Source organism: Citrus clementina, unplaced genomic scaffold (assembly GCF_000493195.1).
Source record: "Citrus clementina cultivar Clemenules unplaced genomic scaffold, Citrus_clementina_v1.0 scaffold_7, whole genome shotgun sequence".
Lineage (NCBI taxonomy): Eukaryota > Viridiplantae > Streptophyta > Magnoliopsida > Sapindales > Rutaceae > Citrus > Citrus x clementina.
In genome coordinates this window covers 20,308,706-20,326,633 of record NW_006262075.1, presented here as the reverse complement: position 1 = coordinate 20,326,633, position 17,928 = coordinate 20,308,706, and the positions used below count along the sequence as shown (strand labels likewise).

The 17,928-nt window shown below is 30.9% G+C and overlaps 1 protein-coding gene across 1 annotated transcript; it reads left to right on the top strand.

Annotated features, from left to right (window-relative positions):
- The first annotated feature begins 1,878 nt into the window (after window positions 1–1,878).
- LOC18037340 (sulfate transporter 2.1) lies at window positions 1,879–6,006 on the top strand. The gene is made up of 11 exons (XM_006428084.2): window positions 1,879–2,202; window positions 2,294–2,342; window positions 2,426–2,633; window positions 2,725–2,965; window positions 3,062–3,292; window positions 3,437–3,563; window positions 3,776–4,062; window positions 4,694–4,887; window positions 5,195–5,304; window positions 5,435–5,511; window positions 5,730–6,006. The coding sequence occupies exons 1-11, from the start codon at window positions 1,879–1,881 to the stop codon at window positions 5,853–5,855; spliced, it is 1,974 nt and encodes a 657-aa protein (XP_006428147.1). The 3' UTR covers window positions 5,856–6,006.
- Window positions 6,007–17,928: the final 11,922 nt, after the last annotated feature.

Below are 17,928 nucleotides of genomic sequence, written 5' to 3'. Positions count from 1 at the left end.
CGCCTAACTCACTTTTAAAAATAAGTTTTAACAATCTTTGTTTTAACATAAATTTGATATATCCTTATGACATAAAATAATCCAATTGCCCTAGGAAGTAGAAATCTTTCTTCTAACTAATAATCATGTATTAATACTTGAGACTTGTAATCTAACTCTTTTAAATTAAATCGAATAATTTTCAATACCTTACATATGACATAAATTTGAAAGTTTAATAATTTACATGAATATTGTCCATTAAGACATTATATGGATTTAATTAAAGATTAATAATTATATTAATAAAGTAGAGTGAACACATCATTTACCAAAAAAAAAAAAGAATTTTGTTCAAAATTTAAAAAATTGTTGAACATATATAAAATTTTGGTACTTTACCTTGTAAGGGTAAAATAATCAATTTAAATTTAGGCTAAAGTAATCTTAGTAGTCAAATATAATAAAAGAATCTAAATCACAAAAAAAAAACTAAATTAAGATAGATTTAATCAATTAATTCTTAAAAATTCTTTTTTATTTAAAATTTTTAAAAATAATGTAAACTTTTTATAACTATTTTTGAAAAGAGTGATGATACAGCCATAAACTCTTGTACAAACTTATCTTGTACAAACTGATGTGTCATTAATTCATTGGTTGAATGAAAATATAAAATAATATAAATAAATCATGTGGGCCAAGAGATATTTAATTCAACTAATGAATTAACACTACATCAGTTTATATAAAATAAATTTATATAAGAATTTATGACTATATCATTACTCTAAAAATACAGATAAAGCACCGGTAATCTACAAATCATATTTATTTGCTAGTCATTGCTGGGCCAGTCTTTTTATGTGTCAATCTTTAACAAACATTTGGGCCAAAAGTTATGGCCTCTAGAATCTCTGAAAAGGAACCTTTTCTTTTTCATTCCTAACAAATGGGGACCGGCCATTCAAGTAGAAACTTTTGTCCTGGAATGCCAGCAAAGCAGAGCACCACTAGCAAAATTATTAGATTAGTCATCTCAGTGCTTGCTCCACTTCACCGAAAAAAAGATTGCGACATAAAACCCTATCCAAAAATAAAAAGAAAAAAACTGTGATATAAACTGAAAGTTAATAACAAATTGTTTTAAAAACTCTACTGCCGTCAATAGACCATCATAAGTCAACGGCAGTAAATCATTCATTCTTTAGATTTTGAGGAATGCCTTTGGCAGAATTCTAGACTCCAAGTAACCACCATAATTCTACAGTATACATAATGCAGAACATAACATAGTGGGGTTACTTCTATCCTTCAAATTTTTGTTGCTTTTTATATTCATAGATTTGGATTAAAAATCCATAACAAATGGTACTATTAATCTGGAATAAAAGAAGAAGCTTGGTTTCAACTTTCAATTATCTTTGACATATCATACTTGTTCATAAAGCAAGTATAAAAAGTACAATGGAACCATTTTTTTTTTTTAAGTACGATTTTTAATTCTTTACCTCTTAGATTTAAACTCGGTGTCCAGCAAGAGAAAACATATAAAAAAGTGCAATGTCATAACAGTTTAATAATGCATACCTAATTCAGTGTGCTAGAAAGTTATTGAATTTGACCTTGTAGCAGTAGCCCTTTTTAATTTAATAGTTGTGCATATCTTTGTCGATCAAATATCTTGTTCAAAAATAATCCTCAACCATCGAACTCACCTTTTCTTTCTGTATATAAGATCCTAAAATTCTTACAAGCACTTCAGCATCAATCCATCAATCCATTAACCTCTGAATGTACCCTGATGGTGCTCGAAACTTCTTGAGAAACTGAGAGAGACAGAGCTAGCTCTCCAAAGTTCTCCCAAACACTTCAAAAAAAAAAAAATCAAAATCAACCATGGCTGCAGCTCTGGCTACGGAAAGCAGCTCCAATGTCCAAGAAATGCTTGACATAGAGCAAAACAAAACCAATGAAAGAGCTCAATGGGTGCTCAATGCTCCCAAGCCGCCAGGTTTTTGGCAAGAGCTTGTAAATTCTGTGAGGGAAACTTTTTTCCCTCATAGACGCAAGTTCAAGAATGAGCATGATGGATTCAATCTTGTGTTTACATTTCTCCATGGACTATTCCCAATTCTTCATTGGTGCCGAAACTATAAGGCATCCAAATTTAGGAATGATTTAATGGCCGGTTTAACTCTTGCCAGCCTCTGCATTCCACAGGTAGTAAAATTGATCAACTTTTTGAATCACTAAAATTCTACAGCTACAAAAAGTTTTCAGGCTCATTCTATTTCATGTCAATTTACTGTAGAGTATTGGATATGCAACTTTGGCAAAGCTTGATCCCCAGTATGGCCTCTGTAAGTGGGATTTTTATGCCAAAACTTTGCAGATGTATATATGTTAAGGTAATCATGTATTGGTATGAAATTTGTATATACAGATACAAGTGTTGTGCCACCTCTCATTTATGCCGTGATGGGGACTTCAAGAGAAATAGCAATTGGACCAGTAGCTGTTGTGTCACTGCTTTTATCTTCAATGATTCAAAAGGTGCAAGATCCTCTGGCTAATCCAATTGCTTACAGAAACTTTGTTCTCACGGCAACTTTTTTTGCGGGCATTTTTCAAGCCTCTTTTGGGCTGTTCAGGTGTGTCATTTTTGCCTGCTTTTTCAGTTAGTTCCTGTCATTTCAACACGATAAATCAAATTTTGTTACTATCCTTGTTTTCATTTAACAGGTTGGGGTTCCTTATTGATATTCTGTCACATGCTGCCGTTGTTGGCTTCATGGCTGGTGCTGCCATTGTCATTGGCCTTCAACAACTCAAGGGACTAATTGGAATTCCTCACTTCACAAACAAGACTGATGCTATCTCTGTCGTGAAAGCTGTCTGGAATTCACTCCATCATACATGGAGTCCTCAGAATTTTATCCTCGGATGTTCATTCCTTTGTTTCATTTTAACTACTAGATATCTGGTAATTAAGCCTAATTATTCATTTTGTTTTCCCTTTAGTGAAGTTGAGATAACTTCAGAATTGTTCTTTTTCCAATACGCGTGCTGATTATTTCAGGGGAGGAAGAAGAGGAAACTCTTCTGGCTACCAGCCATTGCCCCACTAGTATCAGTTATTTTATCAACTCTCTTTGTATTCCTGACAAGAGCTGATAAACATGGAGTGAAGATAGTGAAGCACATTGATAGAGGTTTGAATCCAAGCTCAGTGCATCAAATACAATTCCATGGCCAACATGTTGGAGAAGTGGCTAAAATTGGATTTGTTGCTGCAATTGTTGCTCTCGCAGTGAGTATTGATCAATCCGATACTTATATGCTACTATAGTATCGGAATTAATGTCTCGTGTTGAAACATCACGTCTTATTATATGTATATCACAATCAATTTCATTCTTACTTTAAATTTGTTAACATCCGATTTCAATATTAGGAAGCAATTGCAGTAGGCCGGTCTTTTGCATCAATTAAAGGATACCGCCTTGATGGAAACAAGGAAATGGTAGCCATGGGATTCATGAACATTGTAGGATCCTTTACTTCTTGCTATGTGGCAACCGGTAAGCTTATTTCCAATTTCAATTTCTTGGTACGTTTTTAGGCTCTTGTCTCTCGGCCCATTCATCTTTTTGAACACTTTTCTTTTTTTTTGAATTGACATTTCATCTGAGGAGTCTGTTGACACTTGTCTTTAAAATTATCGTTGAACTCTAACTTATTAGCTCGAACTTTTGAATCTATTGATTTCTCTAACACTACGTGATGAATGCAGGTTCATTCTCACGCAGTGCTGTGAATTTCAGAGCTGGCTGTGAAAGTACAGTGTCAAATATTGTGATGGCCATTACAGTGCTCATATCATTGGAATTTTTCACAAGGCTCTTGTATTATACTCCAATGGCAATCCTTGCTTCAATTATTATGTCAGCTCTTCCGGGACTCATTGACTTCAATGAATTTTACAATATTTGGAAAGTCGACAAGCTTGACTTCCTTGCCTGCATTGGAGCCTTCTTCGGGGTGTTGTTTGCTTCAGTGGAGATCGGTCTTCTAGTCGCTGTAATATTTCTCTCTTGTTGCTTGACTAACAAGAAATCAAAGCCAAACCTTTGGAATTAGTTATATATATTAACAAATTTATATCACTTTAATTTGGGTATCAAGTTATTGACGCTACATGCAAGAGGAGTATTTGTGAAAAGTAATAATAATCAAGAAAATTTCTTCTTAACATAGATAGAAACATTTTAACTACTTAACATATACAATTGTCTCCAGCCTCCCTAATGTGCACCATTAATTAATAGTGTGGAATTGTTTGACTCATATATGTTATTAGGTCAACTAAGGATATCGATGGGATTCCTATACGTTGCGAAATTGAGTCCTATATGCTTTTTATTGCAATATTATACGGCATATACAACTTTATACCCCACCAAAAATTTTACAGCAGCTTGCTGTCTAATGCGGCGCAACTAATAAATGCCCTTTATTTTTGTTCTTATAAGGTGTCGTTTTTTTTTCTCAGTTCTTTTATTAATTAATGATAGCTTAAATATTTGTTGATTAATCTAGGTCCTTATTGATCAAAATCTTCTGATGCTTCTAAATTTGTTTCTGAAAGTACTCGATTTTACAATATATATGAACTGAGTGAAATTTATATGATCTAGTTTATGCGTAACAGGTCACAATATCATTTGCAAAGATCATACTGATTTCAATTCAACCTGGCACTGAAAAGCTTGGAAAACTTCCTGGAACCGATTTGTTTTGCGATGTCGGTCAATACCCTATGGCTGTTAAGACTCCTGGAATCCTCATAATCCGTGTCAAATCTGCCTTGCTTTGTTTTGCGAATGCCAATTCTGTTAGAGAAAGGTATAGAACACACACACACACACACGCAGAGGAAAGATTTAATTCTTGCTAATCTGGAATGGCTTTTCATAAAATATTTTCTAATTTTTTATTCCATATTAAAATATTACGTAAATGTAAACCAAACCTTTTCCCAATTCTGATATGAGCGGGATTCGAACTTTTGACTCCCTCTCGTGTACAAGATTAAAAAAGCTTATTTTATCATTTTATGCTCTCCAGAACCCAAATTTAGGAATTCTTGCATAATTTTAGGAAAGAGTTTTATGTGATTTTGGTTAATTTAACTTATTGTTCATTGTTTAAGGATTATGAGATGGATAACCGAAGAAGAAGAAGAAGAAGAAGAAGAAGAAAAAGAAAGCAGCCAGCGAAAGGCTCGAAAGAATACCCAACTTGTACTCCTTGACTTGTCCAGTAGGTTTAATTTTTGTATCAACATTACAGTAAGCTTAATTAACTTCAAGAGGGTTGAAACTTTTTAATTTTCCATAGAACTAATATTGTTGTTGTTGTTGTTTTTTTTTTTTTTTTTTTAATGTTATAGACATGATGAACATAGATACATCAGGACTTGCTTCTCTAGAGGAACTACGTAAAACTCTCGACTCTAATGGCATTGAGGTAAGCTGATGTCCGCGTGCATCTTAGGAAATGATGAACGACAACTGTATACAGAGAGTTGATACTTTATCAAACGAATTACCTGTCCACAGTTTATTTATTTATTTATTTTCTTGACAATTGCAAATAATAATTTTATTTTGTATATATGTTCACTTGCTAATGAATTATCAATTTAAGTTTGAAAAGTTTTTACACTCTTCTCTATTATCTCTCAGCTAGCAATTGCCAATCCCAGATGGCAAGTGATTCACAAGCTAAAGATGGCCAACTTTGTGGACAAAATTAGAGGAAGGATCTTTCTGACTGTTGGGGAAGCCATGGCTTCGTGTCTTGGTGCTTAAATGGCTACCATTTGAGCGTTGTTGTTTCTGCGTTTGTTTGCTTTTCATTTACTTGTCTCTCGTGAATTTCTCATGTCCCTTAAACTTGTGTTCGTATTATGGGACATAAAAATAAAATATGGCCTTTGGCTGATGATGTAAAATAACTTAGTAGCATACATTTTGGCTTTTGTACTGATGTTAAGTTCTGTGAGAGGCTTTTTAATTACAATATGTATTGGTCAAATTGTGGAGGGCTTATATATTATTACTTCTGTGTTCCCTTCTATTTTATTGTAATCACGGATTTGACAACCTCTTTTCAACATGGATATTGTCATTACGGTAAATTCTTCTATATTTGGTTAGGAATTAGGATACAAATCCCATTAAATAAATAAATATATATATATTCTACACTTTGTAATAATTTACGTAATTTTGAACTTTACCATTATGGACTGGATTCAATTAAATCGACGACACCCATGGATTAAAATGAAGTACTGATTCAATATTTGACAAACAAAGCAATAAAATACAATAGATTAGCGTTTAAAATAATAATAATACTTTATTGGCTCATTAAACTTGACCATTCGGATGGATGGAGTCTAAAGGAGTTTGTGTAAACATTAGAACAATAGTAATGTTTTAATAATGATCCAATGGCTAGTGATAATTTCAATTATTAATTTTGCCTATAATTAATCCACTTTAACCAAGGATGTGGTTGATTTTGTTACACAAATTAAGTGTGTCCAGATTCATTGTATCTCAAAGCGGTAGTCGTAATTGGTTGTTAGTGGAAAGAATACATGACATCACTTTCCAGTTTCCACTTCCAATCAAATCCTAAAGAAGTGCTGAGAGAGTAACCAAACAATTCATATACGGGCCATGCCAGCAATTATTATAAATCATCATATTAGTTATGGTATAATTATCTTGTAGCAATAGGTCTCCCACTTAAGAATCTTGACCACCATAGATGGATCATTGAATCATTTTATAGTTCTTAATTAATTATTCAGAAACAATCTCTGCCTCATTGCTATCCATAAGTGATATAACAATAAGAAGTATATGAGTAAAACGCATTGGTTTTAATGGATCGCTTCTTCCCTTTTTTTGTTTTTTCAGTACTAGAGTCACTCTCTGTCCGACGGAGCAACCAAATATTTTCAAAGGCAATTTCAATAGCATCGATAATAGCTTAAAATTGTTGTTTTCGGCGGGGGGGAACTCAAATGAGATGACTTGCTATTTAATAAATACAGTGTTATTGTAAAAATAGTAATTGGGAGCTACTGGGTTTATTTTTCTTTTATTCCTGTTACTGTGTACCAAAATTAAGGTGCATTGTTTATGAAGCTTTAGTGCTGCTGTGGTCAGTGGAGAGAAATCCGTGGCCACATTTTTTCACTTGAAAATCAACAAGTGTTTCTTGTATGCTGAGAGAGTTACCATCGTTGCATTGCAGTATCATTATTTAAAACCAAAAAGAAAAAAAAAATGACTTAATTTCTGTTGTAGATAGGATCGCAACATATATAATTCCTGCTTGCTTTTGCCTTTGGTTAAATTATTTTGTGGCTGTCAGTGCATCTTTGTTTCATAATTATTTCAAATGTTTCCATTTCTGGAATTAACCAATCTTCTTTCATTCTAAATTTAGTTAGAGCATTATCTGCATTATGTAAACTTTCATGTCCCGGTTTTGGTTTTCTTCACATAACGACTAACGAGGATGATCCAAAATTGTAGTGTAGCTACGCCATGACATAACAAAAATAAAAAAGTACAAAAAGATTACTTGAAAAATTAATCTAAACGTTTGTTGTTATAATTTAGTAACCAATGCAGTTATATCATATTAATTTGTATAAATTTTGTGGCCAAAAGTTAATTAAAATACACAGATTTGATATCCTGTTTATCGTTCGTTGTCTCAATCTTTTTTTTTTTCCTTTTTATATCTGAAACCAATAAGGCTTAATAATGATCAAGTTAATGCTTGCAAACAATCATGACAGTTAACTATATTAGAAATGAATTGATATCTTCTCATGATCTGAGCACTCCTTAATTTTTATCGATCTTGTGCCACCTTTGTTTTAGTATTAATGTATAATTAAGATTTAACTACTTTTTTTTAATTTGTTAATCACCAATTATATTAATAACACTTATTGAGATAAAAATCATATTAAGAGAGAATATTGATCCATTAGAAATACTTAGATTTGTGAGAGATCAAGCATCCTTCCATTGAGTGTTCATTATTCTGAAGCCTGAATTAGACCATCTCCTATTCATCGCATTATGTAATATTTATTTCCCATAAAGTTGTTGCTAAATACCAAATTAAGAGTGTCTAGGTTCATTGTTTCTTAGCTTCATTGCTTTTAGTGTTCAGTGGAGAGAAGCCATGCCAGCACCTTTCACTTACCAATCAGATTCTTTATATATGCTGAAAAAGTTATGATCATTAGTCATTACAGCGTTATAAACTATAATTATCCTTTGCAGGGTTATTTTGTGCTCTGTCAACGAACCTTTTTCTTAGGAGTACTATTTTAAGTGTTAGGGAATCAAGCATTCTCCTTTAATTAATGCTAATAAAATTCAGTTAGCACTTTACTGCTTTTTCCAATTTCTTGAGTTTTGTATTGTTACAAAAAATTTCGTGTGCTTCGTAGGTTTTGCTTTTCGCTTTCATCACAAAAGGATAAGAGTGACAATGGAAAATATAGTCTTTTGGCATGTCAAGAACAAATGTTTCATGTTTGTGTTGTTTAATCGTTATTATTTTTCTGAATTTGAATTTAGTTCTGGTCGGACTGTTCTGATCTTCTAAAGATCTATTATCAAATAACTTTATCAATTTTTGTAAAATATTAACAAAGAATAATCATATTAGCACTAAATTTTAATATTTTTTTTAGTATATTAAACCATCTAATATTCGAAAATCATATTGAGTCTTTACTAATCTAGATTCGAGCCGAGTATGACCACTAGGACGGCAAAGTTCTCATAACAAGTATTTAATGCCGCTACATTCCCAAGTCTTAGACCGAGAACCTTAGTTAAGTAAAACAATTACATGCCAACTGATCTACGCCCTTGTTGGTGAATTTATTTTTATTTTTTAAAATTTCAACTGATATTGATTTTAAAGATATTCTACCATTTATGTATTTATACCAATTAAGATTTAGTTACATGTATTTATATATCATTATAATCCAATAACTACCCATCACATCTTAGTAAAATAAAAATTATTGTATTACTAATTAATCCAAATCCTATTTTTCTTATTTTCAAATTGGCCTCAGGAGAGATACCTAAATTAAAGAACTAACAAGAGAGTTGTATGACAAATAAATGAATCTGCAAATTGTATTCTTTTTTCACGGATGCATTGGAGCTCCATTGAAGCAATTGCAAGGAATCTTCTCACTCAATGATCATCATCAACTCCTTCATATTCAATGAAATTTTTTCCAGAAATATTACTTTCTTCCTTAAGGCTTATTGGCTTTAGTAAATTCTCACATCCTCCAAGAATCGAAACAGGTCAATGAACTACTAGAAAATAATCCTTTTGAAGAGAACTGTCACCTAAAATCTAAGAACATTTATATTGTGTCACCAAGAATCAATAACAAAATATGTAAAAGCGTACCTAAATCCATAATACTGAATTACTCTCTAGAGTTGTGTGGTTAGTTTTCTAGATCAACATGTTTTCGTAGAATATCCTTTAAGTTCTCTACCACTCTCTTTGATGATGGGATAATAGAAAAAGTTAAAACTATAAATGCGACCTGGGGACCATAATCACTTATATATATAACTTCTCTGTTATCATTAGGTATTTTTATTTCAACTCATCATAAAAATAAACATTACTCTTAAGTCTCTACATATTAAAGGCCCACACATTATCATATATATTAAAGCCTAAATTACCGAAAACTTTTATAGATCACTTTTAATTAAACTTAACCTTATATGACAACCCGTAACATATAATTATTCATATATAAGCTCAATATTGGATTAAAGATGTGTTAGTAATTTATATATTATTTTTATGTTTTCTTAACTCAATTTTATGTTAAAACATATTTTATTATATTAATTTTTTTTTCAATCTTCATATTTTGTTATTGTAGGAATATTGGGAATATTCAAGTGAAAGGAAGCTTAAAAAGGAAATAAATTGGCGCTTAGGGAAATAATTGCGGATTGTGAAAGAAAAGAGGAAAGAAATAATGCTTAAAGGATAATTATTAGATTTATTACCAAATAATGTTATATATTCATTGGCTATTTGTACAAGTCACGTGAATGATTACATAAAGCATTAGCATTTGATTCACATGCATGGGCTTAGAAAGTGGGCTAGGTTTGTTTCGTTTTAAATCCTTTTGATTTAAGCATTCGGGGGCTGAGCAATAATATAAAAATGAGGAGAAGGAAAACCGAGAAATGGTAGCTGCACAAATTGAGAAGTCAAGAGAAAGAAAACCGCGAGCAAGAAAGAAAAGAAAGGAACCAGCAACCGCACCAATTAGAAGAAAAATCGAGAGCAACTGGACCAATTTGGAGGAGAAGGAAGACGCGTTAATTCTTGAGTTTTTCTTTCTCTTTTATATTATTTTTCTTGAATGTTCCCAATTAAATTCATGGATTCTCTTTATATTTCTATAAACTAATTTATTTTACTAGGGTTACGATATAACCTAACTATGAAGATTTAATTTCATAAATCTGTGTTATTTTTAGTTTATTATTTCATGGTTGAGTGTTCATTATTGTGTTTAATGCTTTTAAATATCTTGCCAATATTTGAATGATTTGAGGATACATAATGAGACTGAGAAGAGATTTATGTATTTTTACTTTGAGTAATGGATGCCATGAATTGAACGAAAGACAGAGATGTGCCAACGTGATTCATGCTGTATTTATAAGAATTTCCATAGAGTTTAATGAATCTTTGCATATTTAAATTCACATAGAGATATAGTGGGTTAATATTTGAATGTATTTTTAATATTATTCGAGAGAGAATATTGAATAGATTAGGGAAATTCATTGTCAACATGGGTAATAAATTTTAACAGTATAGATGGAGGATTAAATTGGATTGGTTATGGTGAAATTGGATGTCCTAGTGTCTTAATCTCTTGGTGATTTCGATTACTGCCTGTATATTTTTTTTAGTTTTAGTTATTTTATTTTATTTTATTTTTAATATAAATTCACTTATTCGGTTATTCAAATAAATTAGGGTTAGAATAATTTCGTTAGCTAATAGGATATACAATCTCTGTGGGACGATTCTCTACTCTTCATTATATTACTTGTGCCCACTAGTACACCTGCTAATTTACGCAACATACATATAACTAATTTAGTCCATCAATCATAGCAATATAGGATCAAAGCAGGCTTTGTTACAACTGTTGTAACTCGATCCATCAATGGTCACTATGCCAATACAACTAAATGACATGAATCATGATATGGATATGTAGCATGAAATTTTCATGCAATGTGATCTTAACATGCATATTTCTATCTGGTTCACCTTAAACTTTAGTGAGATCAAATCATATCAAAATTAAAGTGTTAATAAACAAAATTTTATTTATGCAAAAAATAACCTTATACTGAAATAACTGAAAAATGTTTATATCATAAAAGCATCTATAATTACAAACTCCTACTAAAACTGAGTATCCTTTAATGACAAGACACCCATACGAGCAACATGCTCATGAAATATTTTGGGTGGAAATTCTTTAGTAAGCGGATCCACAATCATGAAGTTTGTGCCGATGTGCTCTACAGATAATTGTCTACTCTGAACTCTTTTTTTAACAATTAGGAACTTGATGTTTGTATACTTCAACTTCATCGAGTCCTATTGTTATTGGAATACAGCACTGCTGACTTGTTATCACAAATTAACTTAATGGACTATCAATCTCATCTACTATTTGCAGCCCCGTGACAAAATTTTGTAGCCATATTTCGTGATTCGACGGCTCACAACATGTTATGAACTTTACAGACATCGTAGAAAAGATTGTAAAAGACTGTTTACCATTTATGTGTTTACTTTGCCTTAGAATCAAAATTAGAATGAGTTAAATTGTAACAAATTATTATAAAATCCTTAATTAATTTTTATCATAATTATTATTTTGTATTTTAATTATTGTTGTTATTATTATTATTCAAAATTTAATTATTAATAATAATTATCATTAATTATTATTATTAACAATTTAACAAAAAATTATTATTATTAATTATTGTTATAGATTAATTAATTATAATACTTTTATTCTTGTTATTAATAATGATAATAATAATAATAATCTATTTAAAAATTATAATAATATTTATAGTTTTTTATCCAATAATAATAAAAAATAAAAAATAATTAAATAAACAAATATAGCTTCCTAAATAGTTCATTTTCATAATTATAGTTAATTTTCATGTATATAAACAAATGAGATTTTTTTCTTTTCGGTGTGCTATATTTTGAAACTTTGAATATATTTTCTAGCTTTTTAAACAATTAGTTTATTTAAATTTTATTCAATTTTGAATTTGGTCGGTAGTCAAATTATTTATATATTAATTTTTTATTTTATGTGAATTGGACAGAATTAAAAAGTTTTAGCCCACAAACCAATCAGCAAAATGGTAGATTGGATATGGATTAGGTCAAATATGCATCTCATTCACAGACGTATGAACTAGATTCAGATTGAATTTCGTCAATCCGTAAAATGGTGGCTTGGATATGGATTGGGTCAAATTTGTATTTGATCCACAGACGTATGAATTTGATTTAGATTGAATTTTGTCAATTCGTGGACTGGATTGGATTGAAAATTTATAATTTGTAAAATTTTGGATCAGATATAGATTGATGTCCAATCCGCAAAATCCGTTCCGCAGACACTACTACTATTATTCAATAAATATATAAATTAGTCATTTTATAAAATAAGTCATTAATTTCAAGCACATATACACACACGAAATACATAAGTCTTGTAGTCATAAAATATGCATATACACACGCGCACACATATATATATATACTCAAATATATATACGAATTACACGCACACACGTGTATATATTTACACACACACAGGGAAATATATATATATATATATATAGGAAGAGAAAGAGAGAAAAAAAAGTGTGTGTGTGTGTGTGTGTGAGAGTGTGTGTGTGTGTGTATACATAAATAGGGGGGAAGAAACTGTGTGCATACACACACGCGCACACATATATATACACTCAAATATATATATGTATTATATACACACACATATATATTTACACACACATAGAAATATATATATATATATAGAGAGAGAGAGAGAGAGAGAGAGAGAATGCATAGATACACACACACACACACACACACACTCATATACATATATATAAAAACACACATAAACATATATATGTACGCTTCGAGTGTGTGAGAGAGTGAGAGAGAGAGAAAAAAAGAGAAAATGTATATATATGCAATGTTAGTGATCGCTTGCATTTTGTTTTGGATATATTATGTGGGAGCTAGGAAGTGTACTATTATACTATAAATTACCATTTTGGACGAAAAAGAATATGAAGAAGAAAGTGTAGGTGGCTTTATAAGTTGGAAAATTACTGATATTTGGTTTGAATTAACTTTTTTACTATTGAAATTGTTGTAAATTGTTCAAAAAATGGTCATGGAGAGGCTCACTTATAATAATCGATATTTAAATGATAAATATATGCAATTAATCAATAAATTTTAGTAAATTTTATTTTTTAATTGATTATGTTTTTAATTTTGAAATTTAAATTTTAGTCTTCCGAAGAGAGAACAATATCTCCCCTTTAGACTGGTAATGAGAAGGGAAGCACTTTTATATAAATATAGTTTCAAGAAGAGGTGGAGGGAGATAAATAAGAATGGGAGTGTACCCATCAAGATAGAGAAGACCTTGTTGAAGGAGGGAACTTTGGTTAAACAAATTCTAATTCTTGGATTAGACCCATGCTGTAACACCCCAAATCTAACATGTGCGGAGCACGTGAAGAAGGAGGTTACTCACGAATCATAATCTTTGCTCATAAGTTTCAAATTGAAATACCTCCAATTCTTATTCAAATAAATCCATAAATTCAAACGTCTAATACTAAATAATCTCTCCCGAGGACATAAAAAAATAATAATAAAAGTCTCAAACTCCAAATTACACGTTCATAATAGAAATAACTAAATAGAAACACGAGTCTATTCCTCCTCTTATTCAATGGCAAACGGAAACTGAAAAAATTACTAACTCCAAAGCTAAGCGCACCTCTCAAAAGAAACTTAATCTGCAAAAAGTAATGACGAGGGGTGAGCCGTCAACTCGGTAAGTAAAATCATTCCTAACACACTAGGCCTATCGATACCAAAAAATATTGCAAGCCTTCTTTTAATTAAAACATATATCATAATCCATAATTTTCATAAAACGATATATCACGATAACATAAGATAAATTCTTAATAATTCAGAATATTCAAAAGCATATTTACTTGCAAAGCAAATCATGTAATACGTATACAGAAAACACAAGGTTAGCTCATGTCACATGGTGTCACCTATAGTCCCGGTGACCCGGCCAGAAACAGAATCAGAATATCGTGTGCACACTCAAACAGAAACCCAATACTGGTCCAGACAGATATATCGTATATTACGATCAGAATCAGAATAACTATGGACTATGAGCCAAAACATTAGGAATCTCATGCAATCTTCAATAATTGAAATCAAATATGGGTACAAAACATTTGTATCAGATTTATAAAAGTTCATAACAATAATTTAGGCTTGCATAACATTTTAAAGATAAAATCATAAAAGTAGGCATGTAACAAAATAACTTACATATTCAAAAGCATTTATAAAATACTTTGTTAAAAAGAATTTAGCTTTAAAACATTTACATAAAACTAATTTTATTATCAAAATCAAGTAGTATAAAACATTTATACTTATAATAATAATATCAAAATACTTATACATATCCAGTATACTAGGAATAAAGTTACTTACCTCGACAAATGAACTTGAATTAACCCACCTCTAAGCTTCTAAGAGCCTCAATCACCTTCAACTCCTTAAACAAATACAAGATATGACAATTAATGACTTATTCTAAGAATCTGATTTTCTAATTCATACCCGTACAGGTCTGATTCTCAGAATTTTAACTCTTAATCTAAAACTCAGAATGATATAATATCCTCTGGAACTATTCTGGACATCCATGAGTACCCCATGTAAAATTTACAAGAGGATCCGATATCAAAAACATTTTAAAAATTATTTACTACTCAGCAAACTCGAAACTGTTTTCACATAATCTAAACCAAACAGAACGGGTTCCGTGATTTTTATAAAATAAAATACTAACCAGAAAATTATAAAATTAAAACTGGGAATCCTAGACACATATATTAACCTACATATAAACGTTCAGAATTTTCCGAGTTCATTTGATGGTACAAATAGTCTTGTGAATCCGATCGCAATGCTGGAATCGGAGTTTTCCAGTGCAGTGGTTTCTATTTCGAAAATACATATAAAATTCAAAACGAAGTCGAATTCAATGAAATAAAATTTAATCAAGAAGCCCTACATGTCTAGTTCCCAGAAATATAAATTTTATAAGAAAATTCGTTCAGAAAATATAGCTTTAAATTCGAGATACTCATGCTGTCCAGAATTATCCTGTGCTTAATACGTCAAGGATTGATTAACTAAACTCATAATAAATCAAAACCCTAAACAAGACCTAAATATATTCTAAACCATGCATTATGATCTACAACCATTAGAATCGTGCCAATATAAACCCTAGCTAGATAGAGTGATTAGAAATCTGTTGAGAACATGGAGAATAACTTACCCATCGCTTGATTCTCTCCTAAACAAATGTTTGAATCCTAGGATTTGGGTAAGAGCGTAAAGAGCAGCAGGGAAGAAAAATAAACGTTGTGAATTTAGGGTTATGGGAGAGAAAAAGTATGAATTTATAGGGAGTCTTAAGAAACCCTATTTAATTAGGAAAAATAACCATTTTCCCAAAATTATCTCATAAATAACCTCTTAATAAGGGTTATGGGCCACCCATAATTCTCAATGAAAGCTCAATTTCCATAACTTAATATATATGAGAATTTGTAGCGTTACACGTGCAACACATAGGCAGAAGCGATTCAAAGATATTTCAAGACTAAGGCGAATTTATAGTCATTCAAAAATAGTTATTAATTATTAATCATATTCTATATCAATACAAAATTAATTAAATTTGGAAAAGAATAATAATGATATTATTGAAAAATAAATTATTTAAAATGATGGCACGATGATGGCTAATTGTTATATCATTTATTTAGGTTAAATTTTTATTATTCTTATTAAAATTTGTTATAATTCTAACTTAATTGTTTTATTAAGTAAACGTGTTAGTGCTCGTTAAGTAGTATACATGTTAGTGCTCGTTAAGTAGTATACGTGTTAGTGCTCATTAAGTATACATTTCATTGTTCAATTTCAGTATATGTAAATTTTAATTATAGGATTTTTGGAGCCTTCTATAAATAAAATCTTTAAAGTTTTATATTATTTGTTTAGGTAGTGTCAATTTTCTATAAATTGAGATCTTCGTAAAATGCAGGGTTCAAGCGATCACCTAATTTAACTAGTGGTACAATCGACTTTGCACTTGTATTTATTAATCTATTTTTGTAGGAGCAACGAAGGCATTTCACGGATTTATTTTTGCCTTGGAACAAAAATGCCCGAGTGAGCAACGACTTTCAAAAGGGAAGTGAAATAAGTAAATTAAACAAGAAAGCATTTCATAGGTATATATCAGTAATCTCTATCAATTTACAATGTTTAGTAAATTTTATTATTTAATTAATTAATTATGTTTTTTAATTTTAAAATTTAAATTTAGTCTTACAAAAAGAAAATAATATCTCCCCCTCAGACTGGTAACAAGAAATGAAGCACTTTTAAATAAGCATAACTTGGAGAAGAGGTGGAGGGAGATAGTTGAAGACGGAAGTGTGCCCGCCAAGGCAGAGGAGAAATTGTTGGAGAATGGAACTTTGGTAAGACAAGTTCCAATCCTTGAACTGGACCCCGAGGAGCATATAAGTGCAGTGTCCATGGATATATCCATGCGAGCTCTGCTCAGCACCGTGGATTATGATGCCAAGGTAGTAGACATCCTACAACACGTGAAGGGGGTTAAAGTTTTTGACCGAGAAGACATTAAAGAAGAAATGTCAGACATTGTTAAAGTTGTATGTCCGCACATTATTATGTTAGGGTGCTCTATTGATCCAAGAGTTGAGTCATTTGCCACCACCATGACGTTTCTGAAGAAGCTTTCCACGTACAAGTTTATGAGGAACAAACTTGCATGGATTGACAATGAATTCGGCAACACTCAATATGTGAAATCATGGGAACTCGACCAAAAGAATGAGGGGAAGTAGATTATCATCCCTCAATTTACAGTCGAGAAAATTGTTGAAGGGGGAAAGAAAGAAGATCACCCATACATCCTAATATGAGTGCTGGAAGTATTCACATTCAGAGTGCAAGATTTTTCATGACCAATGGAATTTGCTGTGCTTTAGGTATGTTTTCCCATTCTATTTTTTCATTGAAATAAAATAATTAAATAATTAAAATTAATTTCAATAATTTTTGTTATTATTATTACAGAATATCGTGATCCCGTAGTAAGCTCATTGTTCAACAGCCTTTGTTGAGAGAGGATATTAATACACCTTGTGAAATATATTTTATGTCTTTTTTCTATGACAATATAGTTTGTTGTAGGAACTTCGTGCTTGAATTAGATAATAGTGAAGTTTAGAGTCAATTTACTAATAAAAAATATATCAAAAAGTGGACTTAATAACACCCACGGTATGATACATACATCCATTGTATATACCTGGAAAGCAGCAA

Coding starts and splice junctions, on each gene's coding strand:
- LOC18037340 (XM_006428084.2), top strand. CDS start 1,879: ATGGCTGCAGCTCTGGCTACGGAAAGCAGCTCCAATGTCCAAGAAATG. Junction 2,966..3,061: donor TTTTAACTACTAGATATCTG/GTAATTAAGCCT, acceptor TGATTATTTCAG/GGGAGGAAGAAGAGGAAACT. Junction 3,564..3,775: donor TTCTTGCTATGTGGCAACCG/GTAAGCTTATTT, acceptor TGATGAATGCAG/GTTCATTCTCACGCAGTGCT.